Source organism: Tachysurus vachellii, chromosome 24 (assembly GCF_030014155.1).
Source record: "Tachysurus vachellii isolate PV-2020 chromosome 24, HZAU_Pvac_v1, whole genome shotgun sequence".
Taxonomy (NCBI): Eukaryota; Metazoa; Chordata; class Actinopteri; order Siluriformes; family Bagridae; genus Tachysurus; species Tachysurus vachellii.
This window is the reverse complement of record NC_083483.1, coordinates 10906778-10931579: the sequence shown is the minus strand read 5'-3', so window position 1 is coordinate 10931579 and position 24802 is coordinate 10906778. Positions and strand designations below refer to the sequence as shown.

The 24802-nt window shown below is 40.8% G+C and overlaps 1 protein-coding gene across 1 annotated transcript; it reads left to right on the top strand.

Moving 5' to 3' along the window:
* The first annotated feature begins 2356 nt into the window (after positions 1 to 2356).
* On the top strand, positions 2357 to 24169 carry marchf4a (membrane-associated ring finger (C3HC4) 4a). The gene is made up of 4 exons (XM_060860327.1): positions 2357 to 4205; positions 16317 to 16472; positions 17261 to 17453; positions 23283 to 24169. The coding sequence occupies exons 1-4, from the start codon at positions 3789 to 3791 to the stop codon at positions 23702 to 23704; spliced, it is 1188 nt and encodes a 395-aa protein (XP_060716310.1). The 5' UTR covers positions 2357 to 3788; the 3' UTR covers positions 23705 to 24169.
* The last annotated feature ends 633 nt before the right edge of the window (positions 24170 to 24802 follow it).

Here is a 24802-nt window from a genome sequence, read left to right as displayed (position 1 = left end):
AATGAATGACAAGTGGAAAATATGAGTGAGAAAGGGAACTCTACCAGGAAACTCCTCCCTGTGACATCAGCACAGCACACAACAACTATTGGAATAATGAAAATGCAGCAAACAATTAGCACACAAAACAAACATTTCCATTTACACATATATTTCTATTTTATATTGGAAATATCCCAATATGATGGTGGCTGCAAGTCATTTGAATCAGTTACCATTTGAAGGCTCCACATTATTATCCAGGTGTAGAAGTGTGCAAAATCACCTGAAGCATTGCTCCTTGTTCTATATAGGGAATCTTCAGCACAGAATAATGTGACAGGTTACATAAAGTACGTTTTCCCACTTGAGCAAATTAGTTACTTTTTCAGTAGGATATAAGCAGAACATTTTAGTCCTCTTAATAAATTCCCAGTGCTCCTTTGTCCTGTTTTGCTCATCCTTATCCTCAAGTACGGATCTCGGATCTGAACCTCTCTGTAATGAAACCCTCAATCATGAACTTTTAGACCACAGCATAACCACAGTTCAGTTGAGAAACAAACTCTTTGTCTTTGTTTTCCCTGTAATTGAAGGCCATAAAAAGAAATGGCCCATGGAGAATTTGCGAGCTGTGAACATGAAAGAAGGAAGCTCCATGCTCAGGCTATTTTTAGCATGAGTTCACTGAGTTTGCTGGTGGGCAATATGAAGTGCAATAGCAGAACTGATACGTTAATCAGTGCAGCATGTCAGTGAAGGACAGATTTTATCAGCTTGAATTACCAACCATTAATCTGGCTGAAGATCTACATACACTATACAGCCAAATCTTTCATGGATACCTGACCATTACAGCTATATGTGCTTGTTGAAGATCACATTCTAGATTTATTCATCCATTGCTGATATAATGTGCTCCATTCTTCAGGGAAGGCTTTCCAATAAAAGTTAGAAAACGGCTGTGGGGATTTCTAATAAGATACGTTACTGAGATCAGAAACTGATGTTAAGTGAGGAGTTCTGAGGTGCAGTCAGTGTTCCAGTTCATCCCAAAGTTGGAGATTAGGGGTCAGTGCAGAACTCGCAATTCTCCTACTCTAACCTTCAAAAACCATGTGTTCATGGAGCTCGCTTTGTGCACAGGGGCACAGTCATGTTTGAACAGCTCTTCACATCTTCCAGTGAATGGACATTGTAATGTTACAGCATACAAAGATATTCTACACAATTGTGTGCTTTGTGGTAACACTTTGGGGCTACAAACACTTTAGTAACAATATAGTGTACGTCCTTTAAAGTTGAATAGGAATTCTAATCCACACCTGATATACAGTAGCTTTTTATACACCTTATAATGACAAAGTGTTTTACTTGTGAGTCATTTTCCTGGTACGCAGGAGGAGGAAGAAGCTTTTCAGATCTCCTGCATGGCAAAAGCTACAGCATTTAACTATCTTGTATCTAAGGGCACATTGTAACAACAAATTCAACACTACATATTTTAATGTGTCCAACTATAGACTCTGCTGTACAGAGAGAAGCAGATGCTGTCTCTGTATTATACAATCCTACTGATGACAAAGTGCAGGGAAATAATCAGAAATGTCACACAAGAAACACATATGAAATATGAGAAACGAGTCAAATGCGCTCTAAAAATTTGACTAGGCTTAAGGATTTGCAGCTCATTAAAAGTACATTTGTATATTTGTATAATTACCTTTGACTGGATAAATAAGTGTAGTATCTTTATCCCATCTCACAACTCTCAGGGTAAAAGGTAGACATGCGTCAAGAGTCTTCTCTGTTCTGGCATCTAGCTGGTGGGATGAACTTCCCCTAGATGTCCAAACAGCCGAGTCACTGGCTGTCTTCAAACATAGCCTAAAAAGCAATTACAAACTAACTTAAAAAACCGTGTGCTTTTTGTGCTATATTTCTTCCAAGCAGAGTTTTACACTATTCTGTCTATAACCTAGTGAACCGGCATTGATGTATTTGCTGTTAGAGAATTAAAAGCACTTCAGCAAGTCTCTCTGGATAAGGGCCGTCGGCCAAATGCCATAAAGGTAAATGTAGTATGTATATTTACCTATAAAGCTTTAAAAGTTAATTAGGCTCCAATTATACCTTAAATCTTTATTTAAAGGTACACTAAATCGACATTTCCAGATGGAAGGGGTGCATATTAAAGGTGCAAAGGATTAGAGCACGACTACAAAAAATAGTGACACGTATTATTTATTTATTTATTTATTTATTTATTTATTTATTTATTTTTGATGCCTCGATCTCAACACATAAAAACGTTGGTTTCTCAGCGCGCTCCCGTCTCGCACAGAGAAGCTGAGAGGCGGAGAACGGGCTCGCGCCTGGAGCTGGGAGCTGTTCCAGGAAAACATGGTGCTGAAACCTGCACCGACCTAAACACCGCGCGTGTTAAACGGGCTACACAAATCCGTCCGGTGAATTGTGCGTATCACCGGTTCCAGGGCGAAGTAAGAGGGAACGCGCTGACCACAACGCACACATTTCTGGACGCATCTACAGATACACGACGACGACAGGAAAGAACGGAAGGTAACGGTGGTTTTCCCCTCCACCAAACCCCCAACCCCCACAACAAAAATCCTCCATCTTTCTTTGAAGATGGTAGATACCTCACGCGCTAGAGCGCTGGTCTTGACTGATTGATATCTGATATGCTTTGGACTGTGCGAGCCTGCTCTCCAAATTGCCAAGCGCTCGCGAGTCCCTGTACGAACGGACAGGCGTTTGAGGGAAGACCTTTACGGATATTAGGACCTACGCTTATCATGGCACGACAGAGGCTAGCAATTGTACAATGGGTGTGGAGGATCAGATCACCAGCCTGGGATTCCTATTCTGTTACCTGCGTGACACCGAACTGGACCGTTACCTGGGTCAGCTCGTGCACTTTAAGCCTGACCAAGAATCTGATCTCTTTTTGTGTGGCTAATTAGAATTTTGCTGGTTTTTTCTGAAGGACACAATACGAAAGAGCACAACAGCTCGCTGGAATACAGCCAACGCATATTGTAGGTTTTTATCAAAGTTACAAATGTCAACGTGCCATATAGGAGTCTTTATGAGAGCTCGTATCCTGTGTCAGTGTGTAATTAGCTGGGTAGGGAGTCGAATCACAAAGAGTCGATTCTCCGAGTGCATTCTTTGGAGTAGATTTCATACGGTTCGAAAGGAACAATGGGATAGCAATTTAAAAACAATCCACTCGAATGAGATAAGGGCTGTAAATTAGGTTCCGAATCAAAGTGTCGTTTACTCATCATGACTGTTCAAATGAGGGCAGTAAAGTTAGTAAATTTCAAGAAATCTTGTAGTGCAAATGTTTTTTTTAATAAGCATTCTTAATTAATAGTGCATTTAAAACAGACATGTTCTCATGTCCCATGTTTTAGCTTATAATATTGAGAAAAACTGCTGTATTGCGAGGAATCAATACCTGGATTCGACTCCATTGATTACCAAAAACCTAGGCTGAGAATTAGAGTCGACTCTAAAATGCCCAGATTCGAATATCCCAGGACCAGGCGACACGACAGTGGACCGTTATGTCTGTAGAATGTGTAGCGCGGTTTGAGCAGAAACATTCTCATGACAAGCCGTTATATATTTGTTAGTTTTAGCCGTCGGGGTGCGAACAGTGATTGTGGTTAACCGATTTGCAGCTAATAATTTGACTAGAAAGGATAGTTTGCTACGCTAAGCGGTAAGGTGTTTTCCCTCTGCACCTCGTACATCGTTAAGTGAGAAAAAACGGGCACATGTGGTGCGCTGTCGGTGTCGGTGTTGGATGGTGCCGGAGTTCGCTGAGCCGTTTACCGATGCTGCGGCGCGAGGGAAAGCAGAGAGGCCGCCGCTGTCGCGTCTTGTTCAGTGACCTGAAGGCTTTGTTGCTCAGGCCACCACCGCCACCGGCACCGTCGGCCATGAACGGAGCGCCAAACGCACACGGTGCTTCTCCGACGGAGCGGACGCGGGACGAGGATTCCCATGACGCCGCCACCGCAGCCGAGTGGGCTGGAGAAGCGCAGCGGAGTAGCACAGAGAGTCCGGACGCCGGCAGCTCGAGCGAGGACTGCACCAAAGAGAAGTTCGACGAGAGAGCAAGTCTGGAGAGCTGCACGGAGAGCGGAGCGCGGACGCCGCTGTGTCGGATCTGTTTTCAGGGCGCAGATCAGGTAAGAGGGCCTTAAACACACACACAGCACAGTGAAACGTCACCATAATTCAGCAGTAACGTCAAATAGAGTTGAGAACAATCTGATGCGTTGTGGTCTACAGTATGCACCTCAATGTGGTTAGGGACATGGTGGATCTGGAGCCTAACCTGGGAACACCAGGATCATGGGGTGGGAAAATCCTCTGAGAGGGATGCCGGTCTCACACACACACACACACACACACACACACACACACACACACACACACACACAAACACACCAGACAGGGGCAATTTAGTGTGGCTTGTCATGTTTTTGGGAGACAGGAGAAAACCAGACAACCCTGAGGAAACTCACACAGAACATGTATATAAAAGTCTACACAGAAATCGACATAGATACAGCTTTGTACAGTTCTGAAGGTAAAACCAAACCAAAAAAAAAGCTCAAAAATGATCTGATCTGATATTTTGGTTGTGCTGGAAATAGTATTAGGAGGCAAGTAGAGAACAAAAGATTTAGATGATTTCTAAAGATATCTGCAGGTTTTCACTCTAATCCTTTAGTGTCCTACTGAGTTTAATGAGAAACAGTGTCAATATCGGCCGCTAATGCTGTTTCTAATTTGAAGTAAAGGAGGACCTGACCATAAAGAATGGCAGGGAAACAGACTATAGAACCATTGAAGCACCATCCTACACTGAAGTAATGAACAGTGGGGTATCTGTGCTATTACACAAGCACAATAATGAGATCTTCTCTCTAGCTGAGGTCCTCTTGCTCTAAAATTCCACCACAAACTGTTCTATGCGACTGATATTTGTCTTTAACCTCTGCCACGTGCAGGGGAGATGCTGAATATGTATGTCATCATGTAAAGGTTAGCTCACTGGATTCTGTAGCATATGTGTCAGATGAAAAACACACTTTGTCTAGCACACTGCATTGGTTATTAAGTATGGATGCTTATAATGTTTATATTAGTGAACATTAAAATAACACACTGATCATGTTCCATCACCATTGAGACATTCCTTCAAATAACAAAACAACAGGCCCCCACAAGCTTAACGTCAAAGCCACAGAGCAGCAAGACACATATCCAACTACCAGCCAGAACTCCTATAACGTGTGGTGCGACATTTTATTAGTTCCCCTCTCACAGCTTTGCTGAAGTTACATTCCACTATCTGCTCGACTATGATTTTATCTTATACCGTCATAGAGACAACCTTTTATTAAACATTAATAGAAAGCTTGTAAGGAAGTACCAGAGATTCCCTGTGCTTCTGGTGAGTTTATGTATCTGGAGAAAGTTGGCTTGCTTTGCTAATCTGTCAAGGAAGCTCATACGAAGCATAGGCGTGTAGCATGTACGCCAAACAACCAATTTCCACACTGATTAATTCCAACATTCCGAGTGGCGTGGCATTGTAAGAGTGCTTATATTTCCTTTAACCTCGCCGGGACAGTACTTTGTGTCTATCACTCAACTCGTCTGTGTTCACCACATGAAATTCACTTCACTAGTTCAGAACGGTTACTATGGTAGTGTTAGTGGAAACATTAGCGGAAATATATATATATATATACACATTTCATCATAAACTGTCAAAATGTGTCTGAAATGTTACAGTTTTTTCATGTAATTGTGCCGTTTTACTGAATATCAGAATGGCTGTGATTTGGTGTTGACACGAAACCAAATGATGAGTATAGCTACATGTTGCATAAATGTTATATGTAACTACTGATTTATATTTTGGCTTCTACCAATTCTCGTCTGAACTAAAAAAAAGGAAAGTGTTTGTCATTTAAACGTTATAATGGCATTTATAGAGACCTTTCTAATGATAACGCATCATGACATGAAGCTTATTATCCCTACCTGTGGTACTCACAGAAAAGTGTATCGTGACAGTTCATTGCGATATTAATATTATATGGCCATATGATATCCCACTCCTTGCACCGGCAGGATATTTCACTCTGGTATCCATCAGTGTGTGAAGTGTGTTATGGAGGTCTGGCTGGCGGCTGATGGATGGTTCTTTGTCTATAATGAGAGCAGTGCAGGAAGCAGATGGGTCTGTGAGAAGACGCTCTCTGACTAACAGAGGTGTGTGTGTGTGTGTGTGTGTCTGTACGTGTGTGTGCATTTGTTAGACCTTGAGTCACTCCATTTCCTGTATCTCCATCTTTCTTGCTCTATCTCTCCTCGAGCGGCCACGGTTCAAACAAGGACGAGCTCTTTATAAATGGTCTACCACCCAAACCCAAACAGGGGCAGGAATATACAGAAAGGTCCTCTGCTGTCTGCGTGACACACCCGGGACCAGTTACATGCTACAGAAAAAGAATAAAGCTTTCCTTTTTCTGTCCTCCCTCCTGCTCATCATGAGGAGAATTCCACCTTGGGCTCACTCCAGTCATGATTTTAATAAGTGACAGAAAAACAAGAGAGAAGGGGAGGGTGAGAGAAAGAGAGAGAGAAAGAGCGCAACAGAAAAAGAGAGAGAGAGAGAGAGAGAGAGAGAGAGAGAGAGAGAGAAAAGATTGAGAGTTCTTTAATAAAGAATAAGTGGAAATCCACAGAGCAGTCTCACTGGAAGACCATCACCTCTGCACAATTCGAGTCACGCTGTGCTGATTAATTAGCCTTGTCGTTAGACATGATGTGCAGAGACCAGCAGGACATGTCCAGCACAAATTATCCACCAAGTCCTGACTGCATGGGAGTTTGGAAAAAGCAGCTCAGAACCTGGGGATTAAGAAATTCTTCAATGCCAAACTGCTAGTGAATGAAAGCTTGTTAGAAATCCAGTTAGCATGATCCGGGCTTATGATGTCTTCTTGCTTCTGTTTGAGGTGAAGCATGATATTTTCCATGCTATAAGTCTCTCAGAAATTTTTTAAATGCAACTGTGACTTATATTTGCTTTGGGGGGAAAAAAATCAATATAAACATTGCTTTGTTGTAGAGATTGCATTAGAGGACTAGGCTTTTTTATTTGACCTCATCTGTGTATTGCCTCTAAATCAACAAGTCTATAGCCTCGTTTAGTTTTTGTCTCATTAGATTTGCTGCAGTTTAGTACTGCATCCTTTATTGAGCGGAATTATTTTTATTACCTATAAATACATCTTTACAATGAAGTCAGTTTTATCAATGTTTAAACCTGGTTAACAATAAGCAGCTTTTGTCTCCGACTGTGCGGTTCCTCAAGCTTGTGGTTGATGTTTATTTACCTCACAAGGTGACTGCTATTGAACACCTACCATAAAAACACCAATAAAAGGACTTTGGGTTAGGGCTGAAGTCTGTAGTACGCTGTCAGGAATAAGGTACTCTTATCTTTCACAGCAGAAACGCTTATCACTGGCACGGTGACATCCTTTGTGCTATTAGTAACCAGGGTAAGAAAACGCAGTCCATGTTAAAATTATGTACGCAACTGTCTTTTTAGATCAACTTGGAAAAAAGGTTGTTGTCGTGTAGTCTGAAAGTCTACAAGTTGCTTAGTATTAAAATAAGGTTGTAACATCACTGTGCATGCAAGAGTGGAGTAGAAATATATCAAGAGTGGGTTTTTTTGTTTGTTTGTTTGTTTCACTAATCCTCCACCTCCTCCTTCACCAAGCTGGTTCACTGAGCAGCCCATTTATGATCATCTTTGTCTGGTCTAGTGGATAGAGAAGTTCAGCTGTAACACATCAAGAACTATTGCGGTTGATTTCAATAAAGTGCTTTTTTACATTGTGCATGCAGAGAAAAGAAACAGATCTGACTGGCTTTAATGAATGTCAGCGATGCTGTTGATTTGGCTTCCATTGAAGCTGCGAGTCTTCTTGGATATGTCTCACAGTGTCTCCGTCACGTTTGAAGGTTTGGATCCTGATATTCTCGCTCATTCCTCTGGGCCAAGTCAGATCGGAGGGAGCTCATCAGCGAACTGTATTTTTTGTGCCACATATTCTCAATAAGATTCGAACACATGGCCGGTCGAACACATTCTTGGTTTTGAAGCATTGGTTGGCAGCATTTATCTACCTCCATCCATCTTGCCCTTAAAACCATACCGGTTTCCCAGTCGCTGTTGATAAAAAACATCCACACAGCCATGATGCTACCACCATCACGCTTTGCTGTTAGCATCAGGGGAATACGTATTGTCAGGCACTGTAGAATCTATCAAACTAAATATCTCTTTCTTTACTCTCAGGGCACACTTTGTTTTAGACAATCTCAATGGTGCATGAAAGGCCTCCATCTCATCACACCCTTCTCTCTACGTGTCCGGATTCCGACTGTACTCGCGGCATTGGTTCACATTTCAGGACAATACACATGCACACGCATGCACGCACACACACACACACACACACACACACACACACACACACACACTCACTCACTCCACCCACTGTTCTCCAGCCAGCTCCATTCATGCTCAGTCTACTTGTGTGGGACACAGAAACTAAGGCCAGGAAAAAAGGTATTGAAGAGACAGAAAGAGACATTAATGTTCTCCGACACACACACTCCTGCCCTCGGTGAACTTCTTATGTAAGATTCAGCTTCGTGCAGCAACACAGTTATTAAGCTTTGTGATGTGTTGCCGAAGGGCCTTCTAGGACTGAAGCAGACAGTTCTTCTTATCGCTTCATGTTGCTTTATTAATTCTAACTGACATCGGCTTTGTGTCGCTGTTCGGAGACGAATAGGTTCATAAAGAGGAGAGATAGATGTGATTGTCATAATATCATAATTTCAAGTTTATTACTGTGACTAGTAATTGCCACAGAAGCAATCCAAACACTATAGGGAGCCCTGCAAAGGAGATTACGCCGAGCGCCAATACAACACACATTTCGCAAAAACGGAGCTATTTTATTTCGCCTGTGTTAATCAGATGACTGTTTATCATTTAAACCGTTCTTTTGTTGTCCAGACTCAAAAACATCATGTGTACTAGAATTTTATTTTTCATGATTGCTAAATTTGGAGCTAATACATCAATTTGAAGCAAATGCTGAAACAATAACAAATTTGAACAAGAAAAAAAATGGATTAGCATAATGCTTTAAATCCTTGGCGGCTTCCTCAGATGTCACTTTTCACTGCCTCTTGTAAGTTTTAGGATGATTCTCACATTTCCAAAGTCTTCAGTTGTCAGTCTTCATCTGACTGATACATAAAGACTAATAAGCATGTTCATGTGCTGTTTCTGACAGCCTTCACTCTGTGCCCCGTAGTTGAGGTTTGTACACACTGCAGTCAGCCTTTCCACACACTCACACACACACACACACACACACACACACACACACACACACACACACACACACACACACATATAAATGAAACAGGACTTAGCTGTAGGATGTAAATCTAGAGGAATATAATCATCAGGTTAGAGTGCGGAAAACAGCCTGCAGGTGAGTCGAACAGATAGACCGATTGTCTCTCTTGACTCAATTAGCTAAATTAGCCTCATCTCCTGCTCCAATATGCTGCATCAAGTGTTCCATCCAACAGGCCCTACACACACCACGAAACAACACTTACTGTTAATGTTAAAAGCAAAATGAAATGAATAATTATTTGTCAAGTGGATCAGATATAAAGCTTTACAGATAATCCTGATAATATACCTATATTATTCGACATATCCTACTCTTACACAGTAACACAGTATAATAGCATGTAAGCATAATAGCATGGTTAGGTGTAATCTGTAATAATTCCTTTTTTTGGTTTAAAGTAACATTTTCCTGCATTACCCACAATGCTGTTAATACTGGGACCAGTGCAATTTAGCTCTTGCTTCATCTTTACTTAAAGAGAGTGATGCACTGGCACTTAAGATTTTCCAGCTCTCTCATCTATACACTCGTTCAAACAGATCAGGTTCCAAAGATTGAACTTTCATGCTAAATCTGTCATCATGCTCATCTCATATATCACTAACTAGCTAAGTAAAGTCTCTTTCTTAAAATCATAACATAATTGCATTGCTTTCAGAAACGGGGGGCACGGTGGCTTAGTGGTTAGCACGTTTGCTTGTGTGTGTGGAGTTTGCATGTTCTCCCCGTGCCTCGGGGGTTTCCTCCGGGTACTCCGGTTTCCTCCCCCGGTCCAAAGACATGCATGGTAGGTTGATTGGCATCTCTGGAAAATTGTCCGTAGTGTGTGATTGTGTGAGTGAATGAGAGTGTGTGTGTGTGCCCTGTGATGGGTTGGCACTCCGTCCAGGGTGTATCCTGCCTTGATGCCCGATGACGCCTGAGATAGGCACAGGCTCCCCGTGACCCGAGATAGTTCGGATAAGCGGTAGAAAATGAATGAATGAATGAATGCTTTCAGAAACTGAGTTCTTTTGCCCCAATGTCCCCAATGTCTGAATGTCACTAGAGAATTGTGAGTGATAAAAGATGCTGTTTTGTTTTTAGGAGCTAACGACAAAATTAGACTTATCTTATCTTGTTTGTATGATTAATGCTAGCAATAATAACTTCATCTAATAATACATCAGAATGCCACACCACCACTACCTTGTCATGGGAATAAGAAGATTACAGCACCGGCTAACAAACAGATGCCAGACTCACAAAGTGCCTACCATCTAATTTTCAATAACTATAGACTCTGTGACCAAAGGTTTGTTGACACATGATCACCACATACAGTCCACAAACTTTTGTCCGTATAGTGTATTTCAGGTTTGAGGATTTTTGAGAGAAGATAATCAGATGAGGCAGGTACTGCATATAAAGCAGCACTGAATAGAAAAGTGAGATTTCCTCAAATCAGATGTAATCTGTACAGCGCAGGGGACCAGTTCTCAGTTTAAGACCCTTATACCATAATCCTCTTAAGTGAAGCATGTTCCTGTAAGAAATGCTGTCCTTCACACATACAAATGCATCCTTAGTATTCTCTATATGCACTGCCAGCCTGTCCAAATTAAAGAGCCTCCTGAAATCTCTAATCCTCTCAGAAGAGAGCTGAACAGGAGGTATTCTAGCACTCTTCAACTTGCTTTCCCTGTGCTTTATAAGTGTCTTTGTGCTTAGAGTTAATGCACTAAAACAACACAAGCAAACCTTCATCATTTGGAACCACTTGGAGACTATGACTTCGTCTTTGAACTGCTGTCAGCTGGTTCTCGTGGTCTTCATCAGTGAGCATATGAGGACTTCAGTAGGATGGAATTAATGCTAAGTCTATAATGCACTCAGAAATTATGCTGACCTATTGGTTCCTCAGGAGCTCTCAGTTACACAATTCTACTTGACTATAAAATATTACATTATTTACTATCCAGTGTCACACAAATGAGGATGGTTCCTCACAACGTTTCCTCCTAGTATCTTCTCATGGTGTTTTTCTTTACCAGGCTTGCTCAATAGGGATAAATGTTAGAGACAAATTCTGTTTCTATACTTCTCTAAAGCTGTTTTGAGACAATGTCCATTAAAAAAGTGCTATACAAATAAATAGAATTAAATTGAAATTTAATGACGTATTCGCTGCATCGCTCAATGCCACAATCACAAACATTAACAGAACATAATGAACATTATCTTCTAAAAGGTCCTGGAATTTTCCTGCCCTTTTAAAATACAAATGCAGGAATCAATAATGAGCAACTTCATGACCATCATTTAATATGACTCATAGTCTGCTTGAGGCACGAAGAAAGGCCTGAAGTATGAACAAAGAGTCTATATTGTAATGAATCTGTAATGATTAGAATAATTATTTAACCATTGATGTCACCACATGGACTAGGTAACAAGGGCAGATTTGCAGAACATTGCCCCAGCAAGTGTTTTATTATCCTTCCTTCCTTCACGTCTACATTTCTATCTTCACTTTGTTTATAAAAATTACAAATACAGGGTCATTCTTAAACTATCTCTTTTTAGTAAACCTTTAAAAGTTCACGTAGGATCTAAAAACTTTCAAAAAAGTTCCATCGCCTTTCAGAAGCAAGACCTAGTAACCTCTCAGAGATCTTTGGGGAACTGTAGTATATTTATACATACAGAGGTTTTGAACGGATAATGGTTCAGATTCAGCAGGTTTACACTGTGAAATCTTGTCCTCTGGCATCTGATGTTATCTGATGACACAAAACTCCAGCTTCAGAAATAAAAGGAGTCCAAAAAGAATATGGACACAGAGAACAATATTACCGCTGGTTAATTAGTGCTGCTTCCATTAAGTGTTTCATTCATCTCCAGGAACCGATTTATCCTGGTCACGAATGCAGTGGATGGCATAACAGATGGCAAGAAGAAGGAAACCACCCTGGGTGGTACTCCAGTCCATTGTAGCGCAACGTGAGAATACGCATTCATACATACATAGGGGCAAGAAACATAGCTAGGCCAGCTAGAGGCATATTTTTGAAGGTGGAAGAAAAACAGTGGATTCAGAGGAAACCACCACAGCTGATAAAACCAGGATGGAACATGGAACCCTGGAACTGTGCGGCCGGATCATTTTTTTACTCTCAGTCACAAACTAGTTTGCAAACTTGTGAAATTCAGAAATATCACTTGTCATGAAGATCATACAGTGTAAGCCAGCTTTAACTGTGGTTCATAGCGTGATGTTAGACAGCAGAGAGTTGCTTTTAAAATCTGTCATATTCCATAATCTCCAAATCCTTCTTCTCTCATCCAAACATCTGAAAAAAGGACAAAATATGCTCATCAGCTGTTAGGTGCTCAGTATCCAGACACCAACAGCTCCAAGTCATCCACATGCTAAAGTTCTGAAGCTATCACATGCAGCCTAAAAAGTCGTCAGCATTGACAGCGGTAACATGGATAAGTGGTGGAGACCCATTTAAATGAGTGCTTGTTAAAGATGATGAAATCTTTTCCTGTGCTTGTATGTCAGTTTTCTAGATAGCTCATATCCCAATGTGGGAAGCCTAATGCCCTCGCAAATCAATAAACATAGACGACAAAAACCAAGAGGCATACTAGCCATACAAGTCTGTATGTATAAGTTCTGTATGGTTGAGCTGTTCATCAGGTATTGATGAGTGAGCCAGGCATCTTAGATCAGAGAAACGAATCCGAATCTGCAGTACAGGGCTTCCCCCAAGGCTCATCGCTGGATACAGAAATGTTCCCACTCTGAGATGTTTACAATGAATATAAGATATTAACTTCACACTGTCCAAAAGCCCCAAACTTCAGTTGAGACTTTGGGTGAGACCCAGTCAGCATTAATGTTTTATATTAATCTCATGACTGAAAAGAAGTTAGTTTTTCTACTGATCCAACAGAAAGTAAGAGACAAACTGCTCTGAGCAAAGTAGCCTTGAGCAGTCTGGACAGTCTAGACTTTACTGTAGTGTACATCTGAGGTGAATAGAATGCAGTAGCATTTGGTCTCCATTGTTAATACTTAAAAATAACCAAGCTGTGATTAAGTTGATGGATCAAAAGGTCCAGACAGCAATACTAGTGCTTAACAGTCAAGGAAAAGTAATAGTTTGAAATAGTGTGAAATCAGGGGTTCTGAAATGACCCCAACAGGTAATGACCCCATGTAGGATCGCTTGGATACCCATGAGATTGTAAGATGCACACTGTATGCAAACAAGTCTCAAAACAAGCTGCACAATTATGAAGAAACATAAATATACAAAAAAATAAATAATAACAAAACAAAACAAAACAACAAATGTAGGATGAGTATTGGTCATGAAGATGTACATTTGAGATCAAATTCAGCTGGAACTGGTATTAGAACCATCCTTTTTACTTGTAGTTGTCATGTGCAGGATTTGTTGGTGAATCATTAGTGATTTGTTACTGAACGTTATCCTTTCTTTCTTTCTTTCTTTCTTTCTTTCTTTCTTTCTTTTTTTCTTTCTTTCTTTCTTTGCAGCCAAGTCTCCATTATATGGCACCTATTAGAGGAAAGCAGATATTCACAATCTTCCACATACACAAGCTCACAAACATATGTCCTGGACTCCCAGGTACAGATGGCTGTGGCATCATTGGGATTTAAACAACTTCTTAACATTTTTTCACTGCATTGTTTCACACTTACCAGTATCCAATTTTCTGTTCCAAACCACATGATTAAGTAGTATGAATAAATAGTAGCAAATTTATATCATATACCTACTATATGGCTACTGTTTGCTAGGTAAAATGTAAGCTCTGATTGAAAAGAAATACTTGAATGTAAGAAATTTCCACAAGGCTCTACAAATCTCAAAGGATTACAAATGCCACTAGCCTTCTAACTCTAGCTACACTATATAGCCAAAAGTACATGGATGGTTGACCATCATACTTATATGTGCTTGCTGAACCTCCCATTCCAGAACAATGGACATAAATATGGAGTTGGCCCTGCTTTGCTGTTATAATTGGCTCCATTCTAGCGTGCCTGCGGGGATTTGTGATCGTTCAGCTGCGAGAGCTTTAGTGAGATCAGGCTGATGTTGGGTGATGAGATATGGAGTGCAGTCATTCAGGGCTCTGTACAGCACACACCAACCTTCTCAAGCCACGTCTTCATAGAGCTCAGGTGCATTGTCCTGCTGGAACATACAAAGTCGTATCATACATCGTATGCAATTGTGTGCTTTAAACTTTGTGGAACAGTGAAGAACCGTATTTGGGTGTGACGTCAATGTATCAGTAAAGTAAAGCAGTGTAGCATATTCAGGTAGTAACTCTTGTTATTCACGAACTGGCTATATTGAGTTCTTCAGCTAAACCACCATGGATTTATACACAAGCATATATATAGAATTTCACTTGCTTTGACTTATATTACATCAAAGTCTGTGAACAACGAAGATATTAGATCGAAGGATTTCAGCACAATCATTGTCTCTGGTTACCGCTCACAATAAGCAATGTGTGTGGAGGCAAGGTTTCTCCAGAAGGACCATTTGTGTTCTCATAATAATGGCAGTGACAGAAGGATGTACAGTCATTCAGCAAATTGGCTAAAAGAGCTTCATGCAAACACAGCAGCCTTTCTCATGAGTGTTTTTGTGTCTGCCACCCACACACAGTTTACCGAAGGCACTTTCAAGCTGTGCAGTGCGGTCCCGCGGCTCCTCTGAATACAGCTGCTGAATAACGGAGATCGCATGTGTTTCTAAAGTGCTTAGCATTGCACGGATGGAGCTTTTCAGGAAACTGTCAGTGTAGCCACACTCGCCGTAACCACATCAGTAGCAGAACTTTGATTTAACGCAGACTTTTAACCTCTTAGCGAAAGAGGATGGTCTGAAGACAATTTTACATGACACCAATACAAAACTGGCTGTTAATGAGGTTAACAATAGGCTTTCTTTGTGAGAAACTGTATGCAGTAGAAAATGCTGCAAAACTTCCCCCTCACAGCGGCAGGGTCCCTGGTTCGATTCTGAGCTCAGGTTGGTGCGTTCAACTGGCTTTCCTTTCACCTCCCAAAAACATATTTTCAAGCCATGAGTGATGAGATTTCATGTCCTGGGATCTGATACCAGGTAAGTCAGGATCTGTAGAGTATTTATCCTGATACTACATGAATATTTACACATGTGTAACCTGTACTCATCCTGCTTTGTCCTACATTAAACTGGGTAACACAAGGCTAAAAAACAGCTGGGTTTTGGAACAACTTAGTTAACTCTGTTAACTATCAGAAAGGTTTGAAAACAATCGTATAAGAGCCAGAAATCTGCAAGACAAAAATTGTCCCCTTTGCACATGAATTTCATGCACCTAATACCTGAAGAAACTGTTGGTGCTCGCATTGTTGTATATAAATTGCAGTGTAAAGGGTTAAAGATGACAAATCAGCATTTAAATATGTAATAAAGTACGATTAAAGCAAACATTTAAAATAAAAACGTTTTTGATGGCGGTTTTTCCTCACCACCATTGCGTGTGTTGCTTATTACTGTATGGAAGAGTTTAAGTTCAAAATGTACAAGTTATATCTTGAATTTCTATATTTCTGTAAAGCTGCTTTGCAAAAATGTCCATTGTTAAAAGTGCTACACAAATAAAATTTGAATTGAAATGCTACATAACCATGGAGGAATGCTGATGAGTGTGTTCTGTGTATCTGTGTGTTGGGTCCTGCAGGGTGAGCTGTTGAGTCCGTGTCGCTGTAGCGGCTCGGTGCGCTGCACTCATGAGCCGTGTCTGATAAAGTGGATCAGCGAGAGAGGCTCGTGGAGCTGTGAGCTGTGCTACTACAAGTACCAAGTCATCGCCATCAGCACCAAGAATCCGCTACAGGTGATATGCTACACACCAGAGACAGCTCATATTATTTTTACATTCAGATCCAGTTTATAACCAGCTCATATCCACTTCATAACCAGCTAATAACCAGCTCATAACCAGCTCAAATACAGTTCAAATCCAGCTCATATCTAGTTCATATCCAGTTCAAATCCAGCTCAGATTCAGCTCATAGCCAATTCATATCTAATTCATATCCAGTTCATATCCAGCTCATAACCAGTTCATATCTAGATCATATCCTGTTCATATCCAGATCATTTCCAGTTTATAACCAGTTCATATCCAGATAATATCCAGTTCATTTTCAGTTCATATCCAGATCATATCACAGTTCATATCCAGCTCCTAGCCAAAGAAGAATCAAACTCTTTGTACAGACATAGTGTTTGTGATACGGTAATTAGAAGTTCGAGGCAGAGCTGTAGGCTCTGTGTGTGTGTGCATGTGTGTGTGTATGTGTGTGTGTGTGTGTGCATGTGTGTGCGCTCAGAGGAAGAAGAGAGCACAAACTGTGAACAACTGATTGACTATATTTAGAATTCAAAATTATTTGACACCATTTAAAGAGATTAAGCAACAGACATGTTTGCGTATCAACCTCTTTAAATAAAATATAACTAAAGACCAGCTGAGACGAGACAAGCTTGTTAAAAGTACGCTATTATTCATTGATATATCTGCACACACACTTACCTCGCAATCTTTTAGTAGCTGTTTGTAAAAGTCTGCTTGGGTTGTTATTTATAACCGCTGCATGTGTTTGTTTTTCCGTGCTACAGTGGCAGGCGATCTCTCTGACAGTTATCGAGAAGGTGCAGATTGCAGCGGCGGTGCTCGGTTCGCTCTTCCTCATCGCCAGCATCTCGTGGCTGGTGTGGTCTTCACTCAGTCCCTCGGCTAAGTGGCAGCGCCAGGACCTGCTTTTCCAGATCTGCTACGCCATGTACGGCTTCATGGACCTGGTGTGCATCGGTAAGTCCAGGACTCACACCTGTTTTCCTTCACCATGGGGAAACTAAGTGAACAGACTTCATGTTATATTTAGAATGAAATGCAAACGTTTTTCCGCACCACCATAAAAGCTGCTTTGTGACACTGTCCATTGTTAAAAGTGCTATACAAATAAGGCTGAATTGAACTGAATTGGAGTATTTCCCTGGAAATAGCTTAGGGATGAGACAGCAGTTTTAGACTGATGTTTTACTTGATTCGTGCAAGTTAAGCTTCATATATAAACCGTAAAATATCATAATAAATATATCATCCGACATTACGGTCTTACTGGCTATTTCTAATTCATACACACTAATAATACACAACCTACACAACATGATAAAGTGAAAGGCATTTTCAGCTATTCATATCATCAATAAGAATCAATAAGAATAAAATAAATACGTATAATACAATTCAATAAAAATGGAATTAACAATACAGTTAGAAAAGTATATGGAGTCCAGAGATTGGTCCTGATTGAGGGACAATGAGAAGAACTTCTTCCTTATTCTCTCCCAGTTGGAGTTCAGGTAGCAGAAGCTTTTCTGAATGCAACAGAAAGAAGAGTCTAGTGTCTCGAAAGCTGAGGTACTTCACCATCTCTTCATTTCTTGGTATTTTTGATTTTTAAAAATGCATACAAGGAAAAGTCTTGTTTTCAGTGCGAGATGTGTGTTTTACCCTCTGTTGGATAACCTTAAAGAATTTAGTGGTTGAAGATAAACAACTTCAAATTTTAGATACGAGCACTTCAGAAAGAGTTGATATGGGCTTTTGAATGGGTTTGATATCACTGTTTACTGTAGAGAAGATTTAGTATTTTTACCAGTTTTGTATTTTTGGAACTTTTTGGAACTCATATTCTACCGCTTTATCCGAACTACCTCGGGTCACGGGGAGCCTGTGCCTATCTCAGGCGTCATTGGGCATCAAGGCAGGATACACCCTGGACGGAGTGCCAACCCATCACAGGGCACACACACACACTCTCATTCACTCACGCAATCACACACTATGGACAATTTTCCAGAGATGCCAATCAACCTACCATGCATGTCTTTGGACCGGGGGAGGAAACCCCCGAGGCACGGGGAGAACATGCAAACTCCACACACACAAGGCGGAGGCGGGAATCGAACCCCCAACCCTGGAGGTGTGAGGCGAACGTGCTAACCACTAAGCCACCGTGCCCCACTTTTTGGAACTTTTTTAATACTTATGAAACACTACAAATTCTTAAAGCCATGAGTGTTTACTTTCATGTGAGCTTTATATTAAGCACCACTGTGGAGTAGGACATGACAAATACATTCAATATTGAACAGAGAAACAACAAAACAGGAGCAAATTCCATTTTATGCCAAATATATTTTTTCCTTAAACTTGATTGCATCTTTCAGGAGCTTATGACTTTCTTTCAGAAATATAATCATCCTGAGCAAATGTAGGACCAAACTGCAAATTGTTGGTAACATTCTGTAATATTTACTCCACACACAAATAACAATCTTTTGTGTTAGTATAAAGTCTTGTCTCAGCTGTTTCTCAGTTAAAACCACCTTAATTAAGATGCGTTGGTCCAACTGTCCCCTGGAGCAGCACAGGGATGTTAACACCACTTATACACTCAAAGCTCATTTATGATACAACAGTATTAAAATCCAACTGAAAAAAAAAGCAAGAGAAGACGACAAGGCCGTGGGCGTTATTGAGCGGTCTCATTCTTGGCTATGGATAATTGAGATATTTATACATAAAAGCTGCCAGATTCTCTCATCTCAGGATTTAAATGTGCAGACAGACTCGTCTAGACTGTGCAGAGCTTGAATTTTCCACTGCTTGGTCAGATCTTCTCTGTCTGCACATTAAAGTTTAAAGGAACACTAAAGCTAATTGATCTCTGACTTCTCTCGGAGCGGCAGAGAAGAATCCAGCAGTATGTCACTTTCCATGAAAAGAAAAAAAAAAATAGCAGAAATCATTGTACAGAATAAATCAAGTGAAAACAAATAAAAGGATAAACTATTTGTTCTAAGGAAAAAAAATATTTCTCTCAAAAATAATTGACACCGCTAAGGAATATTTATATAACTGTAAAAAAAAAACAAAAAAAACATATTACTTGTTCCTTTATTTGCTATAAAACCACCTCAGAATGTGGGCATGATAACGTTAAGCAGACACAACCTGGGTGTAAATGAGAGAAAAGTCTTGATATTCTCCGCTTCTCCGAGACATTTCACTCCTAATTAAAAGGATAGAATGTTTATTAACGAAGTGTCAGATGATAATTGTGAATCTGCTTCGATGTGAGATCCGTGAGAAAAGCTCAACTCGCACGCTTATAGAGCGAGAGATAAACAGGAAGCGAGGATAAGCCAGAGGAAAACACTACGATAGACTTAAGAAAGAGTGACAAACAGCTCAACCGGAGCATGGAGAAGATTTCCTCGAACATAATCGCTACAATAAAAAGCCACCCCATAATTCTTGGGCCACTATAAAGAAACTGGCACGCGTTTGATGGCTTCCCCAGCACCATGCTCTTGTCTGACAGCAGTGTGAAATACGAGACTTTGACAGACTCACTGTTCTGTAACGTTGTGTCACAGATGGTCCATAAAAACAGATGAGAAATACGGCGAGGGCTTGAGAGGCCGAGGCAATAATACCCAGGCTTTGATGGAGGGGAAAGAGTCTCCCTCTATTATGATGACAGACACGCCCGAATAGAGCAGGCAAAGCTTTTGGGTTGAGAGTGGAAGCTGTTACACACTACTTTGGCAGATTAAAGAGAATAATATTTTTTTTATTACTGCTGATGGGAGACAGGCAGTGAAACGCCAAACAGGGAACTGTCTGGATCGCTTCTGTGAATGATCTGTGTGGACATGTATGTGAGAGGGGAGATTGATGTCCTGGTGCTTTAGGGGTCTTTTCTGGGACAATTCATAACAGAGAGAGAGGAGAAATGAGATTAACAAAGGCTGTATTTTACAGCAGTACTGAACTGTCTGCAGTTGGATTGTCTTGTGAGTTAACTAGTACATTATTCCTACATAAAAGGGGGCATGAGCATGGCTGCATAAAAGTGTGTCAAAATTATTTGTTTGAAATTGTACTGAACCACTAGACGTCTATTTTCTATTATCTCCAAATAGTTTATAGAAATTATCATCTTCTGTATGCAGTGGTCCACCAGCTGGATCCCTGGCAGGGAACCGATCACTGAGGGGTTCATTCTCAGTGCCGCTCCCAAGCCTAGAGAAAATGGGATGGTTGTGTTAGGAACCTCACGTTAAATAAAAAAATGCGGCTCGGATGAGCCTCTGTGGCGACCCTGTACAAACTGCATTGGAACACCTACTGAGTCATCTTATTGGTAGATGATTGACGTCCTGGTGAATCAGTATTGCACTCTACAAAAGAGACAAGTGGGAAAGCACAATTTGCTATATTACAAAATAATACACTGCCTGGCATTTACATTTAGGATTTATCTGAGCTTTCAGGGAGGTATGGTGTCGTAGCAGGTAGCTCCAAGATCCTCACTGTACAGAGGTCCTGGATTCTCAGTGTGTTATCATGTTGGGTTCTCTGGTTTCCATAAACATGCCAGTAGGTGGATTGTTTACGCTAAATTTCCCATAGATGTGAATGTGAATGTGTGTGCATTATACACTGCACAAGACTGGCATCCCATTTTGGGTGTATTCCTGCCTCACATCCAGCGTTCTCTGGATAAATTCCAGATCCACAGCAACCCAAACCAGGCCAAAGTGATGATTATTGAATAGCATTAGAACAGGCTTCAAGGTGGAAATTGACATTGGAATCCACCCCCAGGAAACCCCAATGTAATGAAATCAAGGGAGTGTTAAAAGTACATTACAGTGATGAGTCACCACTGTAAAAAAGAGGGAAAAGCACAACCATGCAGCAGCAGTTAGTGGATCAGATACGTCACCTAGCATTTACATTTACATGAGATCAAACAAGACGAGACAGTAGAAATAAAATAAAGGTGTGGAATTTCAAAGGCGTGGGTAGGAAGCGTGGGATGATTCCCTGAATCTCTGCCACATTGCCTGCGGTGCCAAAAATTGACAGACGATTGGGGTTGAGCTGTTAGAGTAGAGAAAATACCAACACCCGCTTGTGTAAAATGATGTTTAATCCAATATAACTCTGTCAAAGAGTTAAAAAAAGCTATACGATAACAACCGTGGAAGCCATAATGAAGGTTCTCAGGAGAACCGGCCCTTTATTTGGAAAGGCAAAGAAAGCATGGCGCTCTCTATAACAGGACCTGCTGAGACAGCACACCTCTAAATATGGATCACATTTAATATTATCAGCCTGATTGTACCCCAGGCATATCATTTTAATTTGGTTCACCACAAGCGAGAAATAATTTACGGTTATCATAGGGGGGAGAGAAGCAAGTGATAGACAGAAAAGAAAGTCGTGAAGTTGCCAGACTCTGGAAATGACTCGCTAATCAAAATTCAAGCATCGCCTCCAGAGCTTCCTTCAGTCGGCTTCATTTTCCATTTTCCCAGCTCTAGTGGACAAAGTGTGTTTGTTAAATCAATACACAGCTCAAATTCTCCACCGGTAATGAGAAAGACTACAGTCCAGTGTGCAGAGAGAAGAAAAGAGAGAGAGTGAGATTACCTGATAGATAAGTAGTCCTTTCTGTGCTGTTTATTTAGAAGGATGGAGTGTGATAGAGAGAGAAGAAGATTAACTGATAGATAAGGAGGCTCCTTTTGATTTAGTGCTTCCTGATAGATTTCATTTCTGACCCAGTTTGAAAGAATTAAAAGAACAAAAAAATGATATTTTCACATGATTTTCAGTGCCTTTTATTGTACTGGAGATACAAGGCTAATGATGCTAAGCAGCGTCTCATCACTGGTTTAGCATAAATCATCGCACATTGAAATGATATCATTTGGTTTACTATAAACATTCACACATGAAAAGTTTCATAAAAAACTCTATAATCATCAAATTCCATTTTCATATATGAAGTCTGTTGTTTGCTTTCATACCAAGCTATGAAGGAGGAAGGAAGTGTTTGAGGCTGCAAGATTCCCAGTCGCTAACTTTTTTGGCTCTGTGACATCCCTGTGTTCAATTACCTAAATGTCAGAAACCACATTAACAAAGTGAGGCGAGTGTGTGATGAGTTCATTGTAAAGTCTGTCTGATATTTAACTGGAAGCAAATTATACATAGCTCCTGGATATATTATTAGTTTTTCTGTTGACTATGATTACAGATTAATGATCAGATAGTTATAAATATGACATTATTTTGATTTGTAGTGTCACTTCTTGTTACAACTTTTGCTTAGCACCAGACTCTGAAAGGCATCTGTACCGAATTTGAGTTTGACGTGGGGAGAATAAAGCCGTACTGTACCTTCTCTGTTACAATCGAAACGCTTTGTTTCTGTCAACCGTTATTGAGCAATTCATGTTGCTGGTTTGATTCTCCAGAAAGTTCAAATATAATGAAAATTCTTTGACTGTGTGAAAACTCTCCCCTTTCTAACTGAATGTCTCTGGTCTTGAAGCTTGACTCTGGACCAATGAGCTACCTTCAGTAAATTACATAAACGTGTGTCGTTGGGTAAGAAGTAACAGATGTGCTACAGAAACTAATTTTTATGTTTAGAAACTGCCGACAGTTATGTTTATTATCCGTTCCAGTACATTTAAGCAGTGTTTAAAAAGTATTATTGCTGCTGAATCTCTGTACAGGTGATAGAAAGTACTGACTAACACTGTCTTTCAGCTCTGATCGTGCACGAGGGCCCGTCTGTGTTTCGCATCTTCCACCGCTGGCAGGCTGTGAATCAGCAATGGAAGGTGCTCAACTACGACAAGGTGAAAGACTCAGAGGACCCTCAGAAGGGCAGCAGCACCCTCCGCTCACTCACACTTCCCCTGAGTATTCGGGGAGGGGTGGCCCCACCCACTTCCCCTTCTCCCTCTAGCTCCGCTCTCACATCAGCTGCCACGGTCACCATCACCCCCGGCACGACTGTGCCAGCGGTCACCGACGCTCCAGAGGACTCCTCCGAGGCGGAGCGTCACTGTGCATACAGCCTGCTGCAGCTCCTCAGCCTCAACCTCAGAAACCAGGAGCCCAGAAATGCCACGACGCAGCCCAGAAACGACAACCGCGAGCTGGTCATGAGAGTCACCACTGTCTGAGACTGTGAGTGAAGACAACCTGGAGATATACGACAGCTTGGGAAGGGAAGAGCGAGAGTTGGACCCGGAGGAAAGAGACGTTTGCTAGCAAATGTGCTCAAGGTCATTCTGGTACACTTTGGCATTCATGAAAGTAATACATTTTTGAGAGTAAAACAGAAAGGTTTGTTTAAATATCTTAGGAGGTGTCTAGCACACCTTCAAGGCCTTGTGATGCGGTCTGTTCTGGTGATACAACAGCGCAAAAAAGGTCAAGTTCAGAGTGAAGTGTTTTTTCTTTGTCTTTTTTAAGCGAGAGGCTCATTAGGGCTGATGTTAATACATGGCCACACAAAGTGGTGTTTTTTCAAGCACAAGCTCCAACAATGCAACGCAGTGATAATATGTAACACACACAAAAAAATTCACAAGGTCAAAGTTGTTTGCTATGAGACATCACTAGGAATATATATATATATATATATACATATATATATATACACACACACACACACACACACACACACACACACACACACATACACACACATACACACACATACACACACACACCCCTAAATGGAAAAGAATATTGTGGGCAAAAAGAGGTCCAGTTTTCCTCTAATCCCAAACGTGTGTTTTATGTCCAGTTTTTTTGCACTACAAGATTAATGTAGCTAACAGGTAAAGGAGGTCTATTTCAATAATAATACAGTTGTACTCTGACACTATGCTGGCTCATACAGCCTTTTCAGGAGAATACATAGATGTGTGCTTGAATTTACAGAAAGGCTTTTGAGTAAGTTGGACTGATTATTTGTTAACTATATTAGTCTTGTAGTTCCTGTATAAAAGTCATTTTGAAGCAACAGAGTCCGTCGCAGATCAATGACTCTATTAAGGGTGAGTGGAAAATAACCAAAAAAAGTTTTTCTGCCCAACAACATGTTTAAGTTTACATGTAAAACAAACTGGCTGCTTGGAGAACGGTCAATAACGCTGTTAATAGACTCTCTATTCAACAAGAGACCGGTTTCCATGGAGACGACCTGCAGCCACATTGAACTAACATGGTCTGAGTCTCCTGTTTGGACTCATTTTGTTTACATTTGTTAAAAT